We start from the raw sequence: 19,645 nt of genomic DNA, 5'->3' as shown, positions 1-19,645 counted from the left end.
AGTGTAAAGATCACCCTAGCTGAATGGTAATTTATCGAGCGATCACAACATGTTTGAGTTAGCAGTTTACTAATTGCTAATAAGCAATTCCTAAGTGCTTTCGGGTAATACTATAATTATAAAACACACCATTACAACATTGCACGTTGAATGGAAGAGTAAGAAAACTTGCAGATGTCTAGCACCAAAACCCAGTGAGCAAAACTGACCGGAATACTCTCAAGTTTAAGCATCAGAAGTAACGACGAGTTGAAATCTTTCATCTTTTAGAGATAGCAACAAAATCAAAGCCACACACAGCACACCTATCCCCCTCAGCGTGCAGGAATAAGCTGCAGCATTTTGTTGTTTGCTGGAGGTGAGAAGAAGAGGGAATGTGGGAGAGCAAAACGCAGCAAAGCTCGCCCCTGCCCGTGTTGTGCTGCCAAACAAAGCCTGACCAGCGAGCATTTGCAGCACGCTAACCCAGCAAGAGGCCCCCACAGAAGCCAAAACATCCTATGCACTAAGGTCATAAATAAAACTAGATTTTACAGTTCACTTTAAAAGTAAAAAGTTAACGCTTCCTGTTGATACTTAAACAAAACTAGTTCAAATGAAATATACTTCACAGCAGCACCTTTGCCAAGTACGAGATTCCCAGTATCAGAATCCCTTCACCTTCCCAGAAACTTTAGAGTGCGTTTCAATAGCATCAAGGGGCAGAGAGAAAGCATTTTTCTCCAGGGCTAAATTCAAAGAAGGCTTTTAGAGGACACCGTGCCCAGTGATTAACTTTTCTTACATACATACTTGTCACTTCTTGTAAGAAATCCAGACAGGGTCGGCTACTTCCAGAAATACTTATTGAAACAGCCAGTGGGGTCTGTCCTTCATAGTTCCTTGTGTTAGTGTCTGCTCCATAATTGTACAACATTTGTGCACAAAGCACATCATCTCTAAGAGCAGACAAGTGTAAGGGTGTCTGTCCGTCCTCCAAGCGCCCCAAGTTTGTGTCTGCCCCTCGCTGAAGGAACATTCTGCAGTACGAGTGATTGCTTTTGATCACAGCGTAGCGTAACAGGAAACCATTCTGAATGTCGATGTTGGCATTGTGATCCAGCAGGATTTTCACACAGCTTGACCTCTCGCGGATAATGGCCAGCTGAAGAGGGGTAGTACCTTTGTCACTGAGCGGATCAACCTCAGCCTTGAACTCCAGCAGGAGCCGGACAAATGAGTCTCTGCCGTAGTGGGCTGCTACGTGGAGGGGAGTCCAACCGTCGTTGCTTTTTGCATTAATAATGTCACTCCTATATTCCGATTCCAACATCAAGCGTGCAATCCTTGCTCGGCCGTGCATGGCTGCGTAATGCAGAGCAGTGAAGCCTCCAATTAAGTCCTTAACCGTGGGATCAGCTGGAGTTAAAATAAAATTAAGAAACAATTAGAAAGCATCAGGGTAATCTAGTGCTGCAGACAAATAATCGAATGATTGAGTGTTATTCTTTCAAAGCACAGCAAGACAGGATTTTTTTTTTGTACTTCAAACTAATTCTTGCACCAAATGCTATTTTAAAGAAAAAGCTAAATTGTATTTATGAAAGAATTACACAAACAGAAAAAGGACTTTTCTTTCATATACATATGTTTCCATTTGACAAATAGTTTTCAACATCTTTCTAGCACTTCCAGCCTAATGACCCAAATCTCTCTGTCCATCCAGTTTTCCTCCAGCTCTGTAATATTACATTTCTTTCTCAATGTTCATTTTTTTTTAAATTATTTTTATTTTTATTTTATTTTCCCTTGTGTTGCTTCTTGGTCTTAAAAAGAAGCATGTGTAGAAACATCTGCTGTCCCAAATTGCGGATGTTTTGTGGTCTGGCAGGATTGTATTGTTTTCAGGGTGTAATACTGTATTAGGTAAAATGTTTCTCTGTGGTCTGCAGGATTTCCAAAGCATGTAGGATATATGTTATTTTAGATTATCTTGATAAAGATTGTTTTTATAAATGATGAATCTGTTCTGAATTTATAGTTTTTAGAAAAATTTTGGATTTTACAAGAATGTAAGCAACCACGTATGGAAGGAGTCAAGAGGAAAGTTAGTGCAGAATACAAGTGATCAGACAGATACTCCCCCAACCCCAGCATGGGACAAAAACTTCTTCTAATTTATGACATTAAAAGCATAAAATAACTAAACCAATTTTCTTAATTTCACCACATTTCTAAATCAATTGACTTTTCCTGCGTAGCATCTAATTACTGAAGGAAAGGTGCCTGCCTTGATACCACTTCTCACATCTGCAGATGCTGCCTGGTAGATGGTCAAGAGCACAAAATGCAGCGTGCAAGTTTAAGGCACATTCCTAACCTAAGCTTTCCAGCTGATAAAAAGAAATGCTGTCCACACAAAAGACTTGCATTAAGCTGACGTATTTTCAATATGCCATGCATCTATTGAAATGACTATGACAGCTCTGGCATTGAATCCTTTGCCATTTCCTCATCTTACAGAAGGAAGCTAAGTGCACAGTATCAACTGTAAGCTAGTTTAGTCTAACAGTCTGAGAATGCAAAGGTGCCATCACAAAACAGGGATGAGCTTCCTAACATGGACCTCCTGTGACCACATTCAGATAACACACTGACACAGACACCCTACCAAAATAATAGGGCAAGGAAGACGGAGTTGAAAATACAGGTAACTCAGTAAACTCAGATAACTTATTTTAAGATCCGAAGAGAAGACTGAAGAAAGGGAAAAAATAAAAAATAAAAACCAAACACACAAAATAATGGATCCACAATTAAAACAGTGCATGGCAAAATAAAGCGTGAGAACAACCTCTAGTAAATGGAGGTGGAACCCAGAAATAATGAAAGATTAAGGAAGCTTTAGTGCCTTGGTAGACAGCCTTCCTTGTGAAGCACAAACAGTTTCAGCATTCCAAAGAGTTGGACTAACCTGAATTAAAGCAATTGCTGAACTATCCACAAGTTGGCAGGAAAATGCAGACCTGGGCTCAGTAGGTGATTCCTAACCTGCTCTGTGATGGTGTCTGATATTTATTACCACAGAATCAGTATGACCCACGCAGTCAATGACTGTGACACTACTTCCCTGTAACATTAGCTGCTCACGGGTTCTCTCTCTGTGCTGCTTGGACTATTCCAGATTACCTCCTGAGTGGTGATAGGGAAAGTGAGTAGCACAGGCACGAGGATGCAGCAGGATGACACATTCTGAGAGATGGACTTAGGGAGAAAGCCAGACATAATGGAGACAGCAGCAGCCACAGCCATTTCCCACAAAAAACGAGTTACAAATAGAACTGACAAGCACTTTCATATTGTGCCTTGTCTTCCATGCTGAGCATGCAGGTCAGTCATTTCTACCCCCAGCTGAGGTATATGGTGCCAGCCTGGTTGGTCTGTGCCATATCCAAATTCCAGCAGATCAGCCCCAACTTCTGTGTATGCTTTTTTCCAAGCATTCCATAGAGAAGTTGTTGCAATATGAGAGCAACAGTTCAGCTCACAAAATAAGGATATCCTTTCCCTATGGTTATAAGTATCTTCCAATGCCTTCTCTCCTCCCACACCTTCATTACTTTTGTATCACCAAGATCAAACAAAAGTTACAAGCACATGCAAGACAAGTATCTCAACAAGAATAAGACAAACAAATAAAGGTCTTACCTGGGCAACTAAGTAGCACAAATAACTACACTTTCAAAACCAAGCCCAATAACAAAAACTCACAATAAAAACATTCTAATTCTCATAATGAGCCTTTGGAGAGCTAATTGTACCAAACACTTCCCCAATAAAGAAGCAATTTTAACAACACTGAAACATCCATAGCTACTAGCAAGTGTCCTGCTGCCACCTCCTGTAAAACTGTTGAATTGCACAGGGGCTTCTAGAAGTTGAATCTTCATTACGATGCTCATAATTTCTATCCATTCAGTCCCTATATGAGGGAAAGTAATACTCTGAGTCTGATGTTGCTTTAAAAGCTTTGGTTGCTGTGATTTATTTTTTGCTTGTTGTAACTATTTTTCAAAAGCTTCATCATCATTACCATGTTGTAAAGTATCTCTGTTCCCCGCAACACAAGCAAGGTAGAAATGAGTTGGGAAAGAACTCACTTAGCTTACCTTTCAGATTCTGCAGAGGGATTAAAAAAACATAAGTACTTGGTACAAGTGTATTCAACTAGGAAGGGATGAAGCCAGCACTTGCTAGCATTTCTTTGTCTTGCCTCCATCCTGATTGTTTGATAATTACAGTTATTTCTTCTCAAGCTTCCCATTTATTTGGGATAGCATAATCTAGATATATGAACAGCTTCACTAGAAGTGACCAAATGCAATATAAAGCATAATACAGTGACATAAACCCTGAGCTGCCTATTTAAGGGTGCCTTAACTACTGCAATCAATCTCATTTGAGATAGAAAGTTGCAACACCATAACGGTCATGATCTTATTTCATGTTAAAGTTGGGCACCTCAGCCAGATACTAACTCCGCTGTCAATGAGACCTGTCTCTAGTACTGTAATCTAGAGAATATATAGGTTACTAAGAAAGAGTCTAAGATCTTAGTTTCAATTTTCTGCTCAGTGGGACAGTTTCCCTTCTTTCAGGACACTTCACTCACCAGTCTAATTTGGGAAGCCAAGAACACAGTGCTACTGGCTTCATAAAGTACTTCTATCACTCCCCCACAACTAGGAATCAATTCAGACCACAAGGTTTAGAAACATGGCTACATTTATCTTCTGTTTTGAATTTTCTAGGACAACACTGATACACAAGACCTCCACGAAGGCATTACTGTTCAGACAAAACCACTGTGAGCTGGTTTAGGAAGATGAGCATTCTGCACTAGCTCATTTCTTCTGGATTCTTCATGACCCTACCAAAAATTAGACACCTTCCAGCCAAGACTAAAAATAAATAGCTCTGCTTTAGACACTTCCTTTTTTTAGTCTAACTTCTGGGAGCCTTACCAAATCATTTCCTCGCATTAATGCAAGTAACAAGAAACTGTCCTGTTCAATTAGCACTCAGAGAACATCACCCAGAGACAGCTAGCAACTACACACTGTCAAGGCTTCAGTGGACTGTAACTTCAGCAGTGTTGGGAATTAAAAAATTGTTTTTCCTCCAGTATTGTATCGTCCATTTTAATGTCTTTTTGGAAGCAAAAAAATGCATTAAAGGGGAAAAAAGGTTAGTTATCAAAATTATTGAAAATTATCCCCCCTGTTTTTATGTTGCTCTCATACTGAGCTTTGTGGCTCTGGATTGCTCCTGTGGAAGAAAGAGCAAGCTTCAAAGCATCTTCATTTCATTAAAATGAAACAAGTACATTAAGACAAATTCCCTGTTCTTAATGAAAACTAAGTTTCTCTGGAGTTCTGATCAAGTTTCTGCATTTTGTAAGAGTACTTATATGACCTAATATCTCTGTACCTAGCTGCTATTTCTGCTGGCTTCATCCCTAAACACAAGTTGTTAGTTTAGGCATTTCCCCATCTATCTGCCTCTCCCCCTTGTTTAGCAGAAAATAAACGCTTCCTCCTGTTCCACACCACCTCCACTCCCATCAACCCATCTGCATATACAACACTGTCCCCTGGCTCTTTTCTTTGCTGTTGAGCAATGATGAAAACGAGGAGAGAGAAAAAGCAGGAGGCAGCTAGGTCATGACTCCCATAAGAAGCTACCTCTTATTTCCAGGTCAGTGATCAGAGTTCTTCTCAGTGCTTATTTGCCAAAATCCATCTCAAACCCACTACCACTCAAGCCTACGTCAGTGCTCCTGCAGCATCCAAGATGAGAGGCACGGCACTCTTCCCTCAGCAACAGTCCTGCGTGGTTCTCATTCCTGTACTTGAAAATACTTCCAGCTCTGCTAAGCCCCATCACCACCAGACAGCCACATCTATCAGTCTCCCCCTTTCTTCCCACTAACCCTGAAGTACCTTTTTTTCTCTCCACAACTCCACCTACTGCCTCCCCTTTATTACTAATATACACCCAGTTACTTCTGTGTTATTCATCATGAGATTCATACCAGAAAATGACTTTTCCCTTCATTGCAATATCTTTTTGGTCCAAAGGGATTAACATCCAACATCAAATTAATCTACTCCGAGAGGGAGGAAAGGGGAGGCTGTTAAGAATGGTACACACAAACCTCTCACTAATGAGGCAAGCGTGATTAAGTTTGCTGTTAACAGTCAGCTCATTGGCTCATTTGTGACACTATTATGTTTTAAATGCTCGTTACCTTTCATGTGTTTCCCCCCCCCCCCCCCCCCCCCCAAAATATCTGTTTTGAGGGAAAACAAGGTAAGGTACAAATCAGTGCCAATTTTCTGAACAGAGGATCAGCTACAGAAAAAAGCTGCTGTAGATGACTAACCCTCACACTATTTGTTACTCAACTTTCTAGTCCTGGTGATTAAACTCTTGGCTGCTTACAGAACAAAAATGTCTCATTACAGGCAGTTTTCAACAGGCATCAGATTCAGCTGGTACTTCATATGGAAAAAGAGTAACAACAAAAAAACAAAAACAAGACAAAACATTATGCCAGCAGCTATTTAATAGCAAAACCTATACAATTAAAGTAAGTAGGATTTACAGGGTTTTTTTTCTAGATCATCTTAAAAAAAACCAACACATCTTTTGAGACTCAACCTATACATATTGAATTACCAAACTCCAGAAGACTTCAGATCATTTACGGATATTTCCTTTAAAAGTAGAGTTTAAGGTTATTTGTTTGTGTAACTCAGTAGCTTTGCCCTCACCTCCAATAAGGACAGGAGAACTTGCCAGTATTATGTCATTACACATTGCAGTAAGTATATAAATGGGGTTTAAATGTTCAGGCCACGTATCACTACTGCTCTAAAATAACACACCACTAACTGTGCAAATACCACATTTTATTAATGCCACTCAATATTAAGGGTAACGTAGTACTTGACAGATGTAGAGGTCAAAAACAAAGGGACTACGACCAAACCCCTGATAAGAATCAAAAAGATAACTCCTTTCAGTTTTCATAGGACTAGAAGTAATCTTGATTCATAACTAAACTGATTAGAACAGCACAAGAGTAAAGGATGCTGTTCCTTAAGAACACTACTCAGAATGTGGAGAACATCTGATTTTTGTTGTTTTCCCCTCATCTCAAACTGGAGGCTTAAAACCAACAATACTTAACCCTTCAGATAGCCTTAAAAGAAGATGCAGAAAAAAAACCTCTGACTGTATCATTTGTGGGGAATGAACACCACTCATGCAGTTCCTCACTTAAAACTCAATCAAGTCTGTAGAGTTTCAGTACCAGTAGGAGCAAGAGAAGTGTAAACTCCACCGGTCTAGCCAACACCAAGTCTTTGCATAAAGTAATGTTTTCACAGAGTTTAACAGACTGCGTTAAAACCTACATGGAAACTCAAACCTTTAATGTGATTTGTTAAGTTCTTGAGAATTATGAAACAATGTTCCCTAGGATTGCAACCCAAAGACCTGCCTTCCTCTAGTAACAGCCCCTCACAGTTGAAAGCCTCACGCTCCTGTGAGTGTGTTTAAGTTTATAATGAGCTCTTTGCCACGTTTTTATAACGTGCATTCATTCCTCTAACAATTACTTGACAATTCTGAAACAATGTCAGGTTTTAAGTTATACAGCTAATCTATCACCTCGTTCACAGAGCATGCATCGGACAGAAACAGAAATGAAGTACCAAAGAAAGAGGGAAAAAAAACCCAAACAGGCAATTAAGTGATGCTGGAAAGCCACACAATGGGAATTGGGAGCTATGAGCTGGGTACTGAGGTTATTCTCTCTAGGCAACTCACCTCCGTGTTCGAGAAAAACACGGACACATCTCTCTTTCCCTCTCGCTGCAGAGAAATGAAGCAAGGTCCAGCCATTGGCATCTCGACCATTTGGAGAATATCCTTGCTCCAGCATCTTGCGCACGGTGTGAACATCGCCAGCAGCAACCGCAGCCTGAATCTGTAATTCTTCCTGTAGCTCAGGGTTTCTCCGACAGTGATGGTGTAACATCCTAGCTGAGTCTGGCTTTTACAGAAGTGTCATGAGGTCACACTAGTCACCTTGAATCAATATAAAGCATGAATTAATTAGCACTGCGATCGGGAAAAGAGATCTAGAAAAATAACCAGTACTAGTGAAAGCAACGCTAAGATTTACTCCCTGTATGCAGAGCAAAGTCACCTGATGCATAGGATAAGATAAAGCACAATCTCACTGACAAAAGCTTAGTACATGATTCACATCACTGAGTAGAAACTGAAGAGGGCACTTGCATATAATAAATAGTAAATATTTCCTTCAAAAGTGACAGCAAGCCACAGTTAAAGTACCTGAATGAGGAGGAGAACGAGAAATCTCCAGAATCCAATATTCATTTAAGACCACAACATGGTTAGTAACACTGACTCAAGCAATACTGTTGAATACATTCTCCCAACTGTTGCATGAAACAGTACTGTATTGCTACAGAAACTGAACTATGACTTCGTCCCCTGCCTAGGGATAGATAACCTCCAAGATTAATTGAAAGAGTATGTTCATATCACTAATACAACATTTTCGTGTGACCCACTGCACACGAATACAAGCAACATCAATGTTCAAACTGAGAACTTTAAGCCCCTTTCTCCTCATACTTCTTTTTTTTTTGTAATTTCTTATTAGTACATAAACACTGTAAAGGATCTTCATATTCCAAAGATCTGACAATGAAGGTACAATATGAGACTTGAAACCACACATTGGAACAATTCCATTTATAATTACCTTGATAAAGAATATGAGAATGCTGGGCCGAAAGGGTCTCTAAAAGCCACTGCAAGAGAGCCTAGATACCAGCATATATTGGGAAAGAAAAAAGTATAATATTCTGTGCTCTGTTTGAAAAGCACTCATCTGCAGTTCTACCTGCTACCCAGCTGGGGACAAGAAAAAAAAACACAGGTATTTAAGGATTCTTTCACAGTACAAAGTCTGTGAGGTGTTTGCATTTTCACATATGCTGTGTATCATATCCCATTAACAGCTACCCCTGGATTGGAAAAGAATATTAGAAGAAAGAATAAAAGCAGGGAAATGAAGAAAGGGAATGCTGAGCAATAGAAGTCACAGCAATTATCCAGAAACAACTGCAGTGGGTATTAACAATGAATTAGAAGATTTTTTAAAAGGGGGAAAAAAAGGAATTTAAAAGGCTATAAAGTTAAGAGTAAAGTACAATGAGAAATTCTGAAGACAAAAATGAATTTTAAATCATTAAAATTTACACCAACCCTGTTTTATTAGGATAGCAACCCACACCATCACTTAAACCTTCATTTACGTAAATATCATAAGGATTTACACATCCTCATGATTCATAGGTCATTCAGAAGACACTGCAATCAACTCCTCATATCCCACTAGGCGCTTGTTTTCCTGTGATCCAGATATGCACACAGACAACAGGAAAGTGAAAACATCAATCACTGCCATCCTTCCGGATAAAGGCTTTGAGGGCTATTCACTCTACTTATAACCTGCTTGCATCCATTGCAAAAAAGTTATTATGTGCTGCTTGCAGGGATAGAAACTAATAATGAACAGGTAGGTACAATCACCCTACTTAGACAGCAAAAGTAGATTACATCCAGCCAATGCCTGTTAGTGACATTTATTGATGCTTCAAGATAGCATGTATGCCAACAGTCACTAATTCAGCACAGAGCTATAGAAGACAACTTTTCAGCTCAATAGGTCACACATGGCTTAGATACAGATTCGGTTTTGTTTTATAACATGAACTCCATTAGATGGTAATGGAAGAAAGGGGGATTTACAAACAGGCACCTGCTAACTCAATAGTTCAGCTTTTGCATCATATTCAAAAAATCAAACTTAACTAATCTGATGACAATGGAAGTATTTCTATCGACTGTAATACACTTTTGCTAAGCTCTTTCCTAAATTCCAATTAGCACTCTGCAATGCCCTCACCTATAAGACAGTGAGCTTGACTTCATTAACAGTGCTGTTAGTAGTGCAACCTAGAATGAAATTCCAACTATAAAACAAGGTCTTTCTCTGGATTTACGAGCTAAAGTTGACCGTAGGACTTGATCGATAAAAGTTGTGAGTAGTGAGGAAGAAATTCTTCAAAACAAAACAAAAGCAACAATAAAAATAAAAATCAGAGCACACTCTTTCAGCCCTGCTTTCCAAATGTGTAAAAAAAAATTAGATACGAAAGCTTCTTTCAAACTGAGAATGTTTGATGGAAAGGAAATATAAACAAACATTCTCCCACATTTTTACAGGCCCTTCTAGTAAAGGAACAGTTATTTGTAAGATCTCCTACTATCCTGAAAACAAAAGTCATACCAGTTGTATAAAATGCTATAGCGAGAAAAGGAGACCACACAGACAAGAAGAAATGGATTTTCCATTTAAATAGCCAGCAGCATACCCTAAAAAGTACCTACAAGGACAGTTAGTTAAGAAAAAGCAAAGCTCTTTATATCACACTCCTCAGCTGGTGGGTACATTTGTAATGCAGCATTACAAAAAGCTGGCACTGGCCCCATATGTTGCATGTGACTAGCAGAGCTTATTCAAATCACTAGTACTAAAGTATGTAAGTACTAAAACATACAAAGCAGAAGACAAAGTCAAGCATAAGCAGCTCCTTTTATAACTTGTGTAGTTTCTGAGCATATCTACTCTTCTATCTCACCCTATGGCAAGCAATAAAATTCAAATTACAAGAATATTTAACTGCAACAACAAAGGTTTCAGGATAGCTCTAGACACATGCCAACTTAGAAAATATTCTCACTTCCTCTCCACAGATCATTTAGAAATCCCATTTACAGATCCTCATTTACAGCATCAATCTTTGGGGAAGGGAAGGAGGTCTACTAGAAGCCTTTCTCCAGTTGGCACTTAATATTTAATGTTTTGCAACTATAACCAGACTTATTCAGAACACAGTATACAATCTGATTGCTGCACACTGGCTTCCTTTATGCAAGCAAAAAATTAAGATGGAAAAGTATGGAAAGTACATACATACACATTGTTAATATTTGTTACTTTCATTTATTGTTATGGCAGTATACAAGAGCTTACGTGGTTTTGCAAGTACAAAAGCATGAATTCAACACGCTCCTGAATTACCTTATAAGAGGTTGTCAATCTTTGATGAACGTTCCATTCTTCATTTTCTCCACTATTCATAATCTTGTGTGTCCATGCATGTCAAACAACCTGCTACCCCTTAAAAAGAATGATATTTCTTGTTAGGTGCAAGTAGCAAGAGTCAGAGGTCTACCTGTTTTTACCCCACACCGATACTCGAGTGCTACATTTCAATGCAGCTATGTCAAAAAAAAAAAGACTCATATGCGTTTGTCTGTTTGCCTGTTTTTAATTATCAAACAGTCCTTCAGAGACTGAGATGAGAAGAGTTTGCTTCTGCCAGGTGAAGAAAAAGCTACAGAGAATAACCCATGGAAAAAAAAAAAAAACGAGAAACCAGAGATGTTCTTCCCCTGTGGAGTAAACCTTGAAAGAATGACCTAACCTCTTCTCTGACAATTTCACATAACTGTTCCTGCTTTGGAACAAGAATGAATGCTAAGGTTACTGCGTGTATTTCTGCCCAACATTTTCCTGTGGGAGCCAGATGATATAAAAAACCTTAGGGATGCACTTGGCTCCTCCCAACTCACGCTGGCTCTTTATCTCCATCCCACCTGTGTTTCTCTGTCTCAAGAATACACCTGAGAAGACAGAGCAGAAGAAGACAGAAGACTGCCCTTCCTGTCCACCATCCAGTGGCCCTCCTGCACCACCAGGTAAGCTTTCCCTCCCCAACATGACTAACTCAAGCTAAACATATACTGTGTTTCAGAGAAGTAAAAACACCTTCCCAACACAAGCAATACCTTCAGCTAAAAAATCATCACCCCTTTCCTTATACCTAAACCCTTTCCTTTTCTCCTCATAAACTCCAGTACCCATCCCATCCAGTTTCTAGCCTTTCTTACCCTCCCTCCTTGCAGATAACAGCATAAGTCCCAACAGCTGACCTCTGCTCAAAGCACAGCCAAGAGCCTTTCCTGGACAATATTATTTCATTAAATCTCTGTACACTTCTATCCAGCAGGTGTTTCTTCTGTTTAGGCTGAAAGATCCTTGGGAGGGGACCCTTTTCATTTTTATGCACTGCAATAACGTAAGAAATAATAAAAGCATTAATTACTTCATCGTATAGCAGATCTCACAGACTAGGAGTTGTTTCTGTTGCATCAGAACAGTTTTTAAGAACTGAACCTTCAGCTTAAAATTTGTCCCTTTGTGCAACATATGATTGTGCTTTGCTGATGGTAGCTCAGAAAAAGAGGATGGAAAAAAGCTCTCTTCATCCCTCGTATGCACGTTTTCTAAGAGCTTTGCTTCCCAAGATAAAACACACGAGGTCTGCAGATATGCTCACAGCCCTGCACAAAACTGCACTGCCATGACCTAATTTGATCACATTTCCAGCCTTGTTTTTGCATAGTTGATCAGTTGTTAGCTCACCTTCTCTTTTTCTTTTTAATTTCTGCATGATTTGCACTTAAAAACCCACACATTTTTTATTAGCTGATGCAAATTAGGATTGCACTGACTTCACAGACTACAGACAAGGTAACAGATTGCTCCACTAAAAAAGTAACAAGCATTTTTCCCCCCAAAGGAAAATTAGCTGCATATGGCAAGAGTAAGATCTGTAACTTTAATAAAAAGAAGTTATATTTAGTCAAAGTAAAGCTCACTCACTCGACAAAGTTTGCTTAAAACACTAATAATTGTAGCAAAGCAGAACATTAAAAACGAAAGAAACATCTTCCTTATCCATTGACAAAGTACCATGCTGTCCAAAACACTTTAGAACTTTCTACATCAATACTTCATTTCATTAAAGTAATGCAGAAAACAAATTCCAGCAAGTGCATGCACCTGCTTTTAAAATAACTCCTTTTAATGCAGCATTTTTGTCCTGGCCAACAGGACTGGCCTCTGAGCCATGAGGTCACACAGCCAACAGGAGGAGGACTGTACTTCTTGGTGTCAATCTAACTGCATGGGAAAGCATATCGTGACACACGACATCTAGCTTTGAACTAATCACCGCAGAGGCAAGTTGTCCCTGAAGTATTCCAATACATTTAAACAGCAACAAAAAAAAAAATAAGAAGGAAGTCCTACTGAATAAGGGTAATCAGCATTCACGAGTCTCACAATCCACTTTTCCCATTCCTTTCAGAACTCAAACAAGCTAAATGTGTTTTCGTTCAAATGGCATTTTGAAAATGGACAGTGTGTGTTTGACAAAGAGTTTAATGCAACTATCATCTTCCTATGTCACTTAGCTTCTTATTTCAGGAGCTCTACAGACCGAGTAAGGCAAACAATCATCTTATTGTGTTCCTATATTGCAATCAATGTTTGCAAAAAAATGCATGAAATGCCAAGATTTCACAGGGCCTTATGATTCTGGGGGGCTGGAACTAGATGATCTTTGAGCTCCTTTCTAACCTAAGCCATTCTATGAATATATCTTCTGTTAGCTGCTCTATGCTATATCCTGGACAACGAGTGAGGCACCCAAGTGGCTAAAATTAAAGTCACAGAGCTGCTAGTGCATACTGCTGGCACCAAAAGCAATGAGTTTACAGTGCATTAATCCTTCTGAACATCACAGAACTACTTCAAAGGAAAGAAGTTTCACTCTTCATGAGTGGTCACTAAAAGTTACACATTCCTCATGAGGGCACCCATAATGACATCTTCTGGCTTGGACATATTTAATGTAACTGAGAGAGTTAACCTAAAAGTGCCCCATCAGCTTCAGGTGTATGTAGTACCAATGAGGCTGCCATTAGCCTATAATGAGCAGCTGCTGCACTGTTACACCAAAACTTAAGTTTAAAGGCATCATTTTACCAACTATGACCCATTTAATGGTGAGGTGTGAGGACCGACTTCTGGGCCTGATGGAGAACTATAGAAACTGGCTAGCTTAAGTAACTGCAGGTCTGCAAACAGGACAGCAAGAGATGTGCCATCACCTTCAGCATCCACTGTTAACACATCAGCTCAAACCACCCTCAAAATCCCCATCCACGCAACCTTAACCACAAGTGGGACCCCGTAAAGAAAACACTGCAAATCCAGTAAGCTCAGTGTTAGTGCTGAAAGAAAGCCTTAAAGATCTTTTGCAGGAGAGAACGTTGCATCAGTTCACACAGCTGCAATGCTCCTTCCTCAGTCTGCACAGAACACCTGCAGGGAGCCTGCAGCACACTTTGAGGTGGAGCATGAAAGGCAGCCCAACTGCTGACTTACTGTTAGCAAGCTTCAAACAGTACAAATATAGTGAAAACTTAGCCTTAAAAGTAAGCAGTAATTCAGAGCAAGTGTTAAGGGATATGATTTACCCATTTCAACATCGCTTGCTATCGCTGAAGTATCCCAACACCAACTTTTCACTGAATGGCAGAAGCAGGAAAAATATCCACAAAGTAGTTCAAACCTCACTACAGCAATGGCTTTAGTTCTACTAATGACACAGCTGATGAACAAAGAATGCTGCTCATGGAACACGTTTTACCTAACAGTCTGCAATATGTGTATTGGCTCTGCTTTTTTTTGGTTTTGTTTAGGAAGGCCTAGAAGAATAAAACTGGACAGAATTAATTGGATGACTTCAGTGGATAAAGCAACGGTGTTTCACCACATTAGCATCATTCTGTAAGCAAATGCTGGAACAGAAAGCAGACTCTCACTCCAACACATCTCCTTTAAGGGTTTAGAATTCACAAATAGGAAAAGCAAAAACAGTGAATATGTAACCCAAGGCTAAAAATAAGAAAAACACTGGATGTGCAACCTAATCTAAGGGGGTAGCTCTACTTGCAACGTGCTGCATTCCTTCCAGAGACCATGAGGAAGGCTACAGCACACCATTTGTCTCTGTTTCTTGTTTCGACCACGTGCACATTTCTGGCAGAAGCTCATGTCCCAGTGCTTGTGAACCCAGTTCCAATCTCTGCATCTGGATCAAACTTTGGTACGTTGACATTTCACATCACGAAGGAGCTTAGCAAGTTGTGAACACATACACTTCCCAAAGACCTCATGGCTTATCAGCACCAAGATATTGCACTGTCTGAGTAGCTACATTAATGCAAGCCCTCCTGTTAGATGGGATGAAGGGGTTACAAAGAGGTTGGCATAATAAACCAACTTTGTAGGAAACAGGTGTGCCGTGACTGCACTAGAAACTTAGCATTTATGCACTTGTCTTATCTAACAGCATAAAAACCACTCCTGCAATCACACTGTCTACATGCTCCAGCATCATGCATCTGGTTTTGTGGTATGCTGTCAAAATAGTACAGACTATTTCTTCACTGTACTTTTAAAGTACATACCTCAGAATTTGTTGTCCTTGTGTTACAGGGGAATTTTCTACTTAATCTTTATAGCACAACAATGAAAACAATATTTCCACCATATGCTGAAGATGCATCAGAATAAAGAGCTACCCTTGACCACAGCAACAGGTACTGCTTTTTCCCCTACAACTAGAAGTGATTCACTCCTGATAACGAAAGCCATTCTGGTGCAGAGACATCTCTGAAACACAACAAAGACCAGCAGAACCCATACTGAGGAGTACATTTGCCAAAATAACACACTCATCTACATTTGAAATGAATTTCAACAGAGTCAGTGCAGACTTAGCATTAGAACAGGCACACATGCCATTACTAGGAGCACAGTAACAGCTGGACCCAGAATAACAGTGACTGACATTAAACACCCCATCCACTTTCCTTCCAAAGCCCATCTCTTCACCTCCCAGCCACAGAAAACAGGAATTCTCTCCATGAGCCACTGAAATCAAACGAACCTCCTCTCACAGCAGGACATGGTTTCTGATGACTCCTTTCGTTTTTTTCCCTTAAGCATCCAACAGCATTATCTTCTTCTGTCATCTCAACCCACAAAGTACTTGTAAACAAACACCATCCAATTAAATCCAATGGAATTTTTGCAACTCAGTTACAATAAAAAAACCCTGACCCACACAGAAGTTAGGTGCAACTAAAACCAACAAAACCTAATCACCATGACCAACTGCAGAAACAACTGCATAACCAGAGCAGGAACAAGTCATGTCAGTGGGAAGAAAGAATGAAGGGACCCTCACCATTGCCCTGAGTGAGGCCATGTCAAACATCACTCTCCATCCCTGGAGGTGCTCAAGGCCAGTGTGGATGGGGCCCTGGGCAGCTCAAGCTGGTGAGGGGCAACCAGCCCACAGCAGGGGGTGGGGATCTTCAAGGTCCCTTCAAATCCAACCAAACTATGATTCCATGACATTCCTTAACTGAAGAGACACCAAAACACATCGAGGAGCAATCTGCAATCAGAATCACGTTTGCAGATTAGATTCAGACAGCAACAAAATACTACAAGGAGAAAAGAGCCCTTCAAATGGGCTTCAGAGTTACTAAACCCAATGGTCAGCAGCACACAGGTTCTGAGAGAACAAAGAGACCCAACACTGCCCCTGGAATCCACTAAAACCACATGGAGGACTGCAGACCCAGGCAAACCTTGCAGCAGGGATGACTCTACGTGAATTATCACCTTGCAGGGCACTTCTGAGCATTAGTTTCTCTCTTCTGCCTCATTCCATTCTTTTCAGTCACGATTTTAAGGCAGCATAAACCTGAAAAAAATAAACAAAAGTAGAACTGAGCCACGCAGTGACAGAAGGTGACAGCAGAACGGCCAATACTAAAGCAACAGCAACCCGGAGCAGGAAAAGCCCTCACGGATGGGCCAGGAAGGGCTCGTTCACCTCGGAGAGGGGCTCGGTGCGAAACGCTGAGGCCGAGTCCACCCGCCCCGTCAGCGCAGCCCCGGGGCTGATGTGAGCGTAGAGGAAAGGGACAGGAAGTCCCCGCCGAGCGGGGCTGTGGGAAATCCGGAGCCGACCCCGCTCCGGAGCTCCGGGCCCCGAGAGGCACCGCCGGGGGCTGAGGGCCGCGTTCCGCTGGGGGGGGGGGGGTGGTCACCGGCGTTCCCCTCATCCTCACCGCCCCAGGAGCGCGGTGAGCGGCCCGGGGCAGCCCCGGGGGCGGGCGGGCGGGGGAGCCGGCAGCGCGCCCGGCTCCGCGGGGACCGGTGGTGAGGGGACAGCTCCGCGGGGCGAGGGGGCTGAGGGGAAACGAGCGGAGGCCACGGGGTCGCGGCACCGGGAGGGAAGCGGGGGGCGGCCAGGGAGCACCGTGGCCGTTACCTGCGCGCCGGCGGGCTCCGCGTCGCGGCCGCCCCCCGCGCTGCGCTGACTGCCGGCGGCGGGGCCGGGCCGGCCGCGGGAAGGGGCCGCGCCGTGCGGGGACACTTTGCACCCAGCCGCTCCCCGCGGCTCGCTGCGGGGTCAGCGGGCAGGGACTGACCTCCGCCGCAGCCAATCAGAGGCCGCCGCGCTGGGCCCGCCCCCAGCCCCTCGCCGCCGGAGCTTTCGATTGGTCGTCGGGCTGACGGCGGCTCCGCCCGCCGCTCGTGGCCACGCCTTTACCGTAAAGAGAAGGGAGAGGGTTTTGCGACAGCAGAAGGGGGTGGCCGTGGTGGTTCCGGTGTTCGAACGGAGGAGAATTGTGCCTTCCCGCGCCCTGTCGCCCGGGGGCGGGTGAGTCGCGGCGGTCGCCTAGCAGCGGTCGCCTAGCAACGGGGAGGGGCGGGAAGCTGGATGTGAGGCGGCGCGGGGTGACTAAGCGGGCCGCGGGCTTCTAGGAGCGGGGAGAAGTGGGGGGGAGGAGTGGATGAAGCGGGGCTTGGGGGTGCGAGGGGAAGGCGGGAGCGCTGAGGGAGTCCTGAGGGAGCCCGGGGTCGGGCTGGGTATGCTGCAGAAGAGCAAAGCGTTGGGTCAGGCCTAAAGCTGGAGCGGTTATTTACAGCGTCTGAAGGGAAGTGACGTTGTGTTAGAGGGGGTTACGGTGACCCAGCACTGAACAGGAGCTCGTTTAACGAGAGGTGAGCTTACGCTGTCCCTGCAGGTGCAGTTTGGCCTTTACGCCTGCCAGGCTCAGGTCCTTTATTTCTTTTTCCATCCTGTTTCGTTTCTGTGCTTGCAGCTTTATGGCTTTGATGCCTGACTGAAGTGGTGGTGATAATGGCAGATAGGGTACGATTGCTTCTTTTTACTCTTTGAGCTCCCCACCGTGCTCTCTTCCTATGGCTGAGCCAAAATGAGCCCATCTGACGTTCCCCCCACAAGGGAACATTGCCATGAGGAATAATGACAGCTCAGGTTGGTTTTGAGCACAGAAACAAATGCATTGAGATAATTTTGCTTTATTAGATACTCTTGTAGGAGGGAATAAAACTCAAAGATGGGAGCAGTAGGTACATAAAATGTTCTGAGTGATTTGTGAAGAAATTTTATGAGGTTTCGGGCCATAAATTTCCAGCTCAAATCGAATTGCAAATAGATTCTCCAGATGAAGAAAGAATTTAAAGTATCAGATCTGATCTCTATTATGTGGAATATGGGAAAGGGTTCTTAGATCTGCTATGGATTAGGTGAGGTACGTTTGTAAGTTGCCAGGTCAGCCATAGCTATCAACAATACCCCAGACGAGGGAACTGTAGATAATTCCCTGCAGGGAAGTGCTTATTCTCTAATTTTAGATTCTCTTGAATCTACACCAAGGGAAATACTGATTGTGGCAGTAGGCAGCAGCCTGGGTAGCAGGTCCTGGTCTACCCCATTATGCTATGGCTTTAGAAGCCACTTGTTCATGCATACTTTAAAAAAAAAATCACATTATAAGAATGAAGGTATTCTCAATGCTTGGTAGTTTTAAAAATGTGTGAAGAATATAAGTTTAACAAATAGTTGTATACTGAATATTCTAATACTCTACTAAGAAGCAATCATTTTAGACATTTTTGGTGTGACGATAACTGGAACTGTGATTAAAAGCATAAAAAGGAATGGCTAATCTTTTTTAATTAAGAGATTGAACTATTTTCTTCCATTGGTAAAAGATCAGAAATGTAACATTTAACCAACAGCCAGCTAGAGACAGATGGCTGCAGAAGCCTACCTTGGTGACCGTGCCAGGTTTAAAGAGAGGGGGGGTCCCAAAAGCACACGAAAAGAAAATTCCCATAAAGAAAACAAATCCTGCTCCTGACTTCACAGTAGATGAAAAGTAATGAGTTTCTTTTATTAAAAGGGCTCCAGTTAGGTATTATGTTAAAACTGTTATAGAGTAGTATCACTGATGAAAAAGAAACCCTTGTGATCATGGGTAAATCTGTTTTCTAGAGAGATCTGACAGCAGTGTAGTCATTTGCATAATGACTAGAAAATTTGGGGTGCTTAGCTGCTCATGCTTTAAAGAGAGATTGGAATTATTAATAGATTACCTTGTAGAGCTATACTGAATACCCCAGTGATTGAAAGAGACATTCTGTTGGTTTTGTGATATTTTTTTTTAAATCTTTTTTCTGAACATTTAA

At 42.0% G+C, this 19,645-nt stretch overlaps 1 protein-coding gene across 2 annotated transcripts in view; it reads right to left on the bottom strand.

Annotated features, from left to right (window-relative positions):
* The window catches only part of ASB7 (ankyrin repeat and SOCS box containing 7), a 30,787-nt gene extending 13,278 nt beyond the window's left edge, over nucleotides 1–17,509 (bottom strand). For both annotated transcript variants that reach the window (XR_010622051.1, XM_065734033.1), the window contains exons 1-5: nucleotides 17,415–17,509; nucleotides 16,760–16,841; nucleotides 11,231–11,329; nucleotides 7,876–8,136; nucleotides 793–1,398 (exon numbers count right to left, since the gene is read on the bottom strand). Coding sequence is in view for 1 of the 2 variants with exons in the window: in XM_065734033.1 (XP_065590105.1) it covers nucleotides 793–1,398; nucleotides 7,876–8,086 (817 nt within the window). In the remaining variant the exon portion in view is untranslated. The remainder of the gene's footprint in view (nucleotides 1–792; nucleotides 1,399–7,875; nucleotides 8,137–11,230; nucleotides 11,330–16,759; nucleotides 16,842–17,414) is intronic.
* Between the last annotated feature and the right edge of the window lie 2,136 nt (nucleotides 17,510–19,645).

Source organism: Cyrtonyx montezumae, unplaced genomic scaffold (genome assembly GCF_038088225.1).
Source record: "Cyrtonyx montezumae isolate F1298 unplaced genomic scaffold, pur_monq_1.0 scaffold_17, whole genome shotgun sequence".
Lineage (NCBI taxonomy): Eukaryota > Metazoa > Chordata > Aves > Galliformes > Odontophoridae > Cyrtonyx > Cyrtonyx montezumae.
Note: the sequence above shows the minus strand (reverse complement) of the source record. Positions and strands in the feature narration are given on the sequence as shown.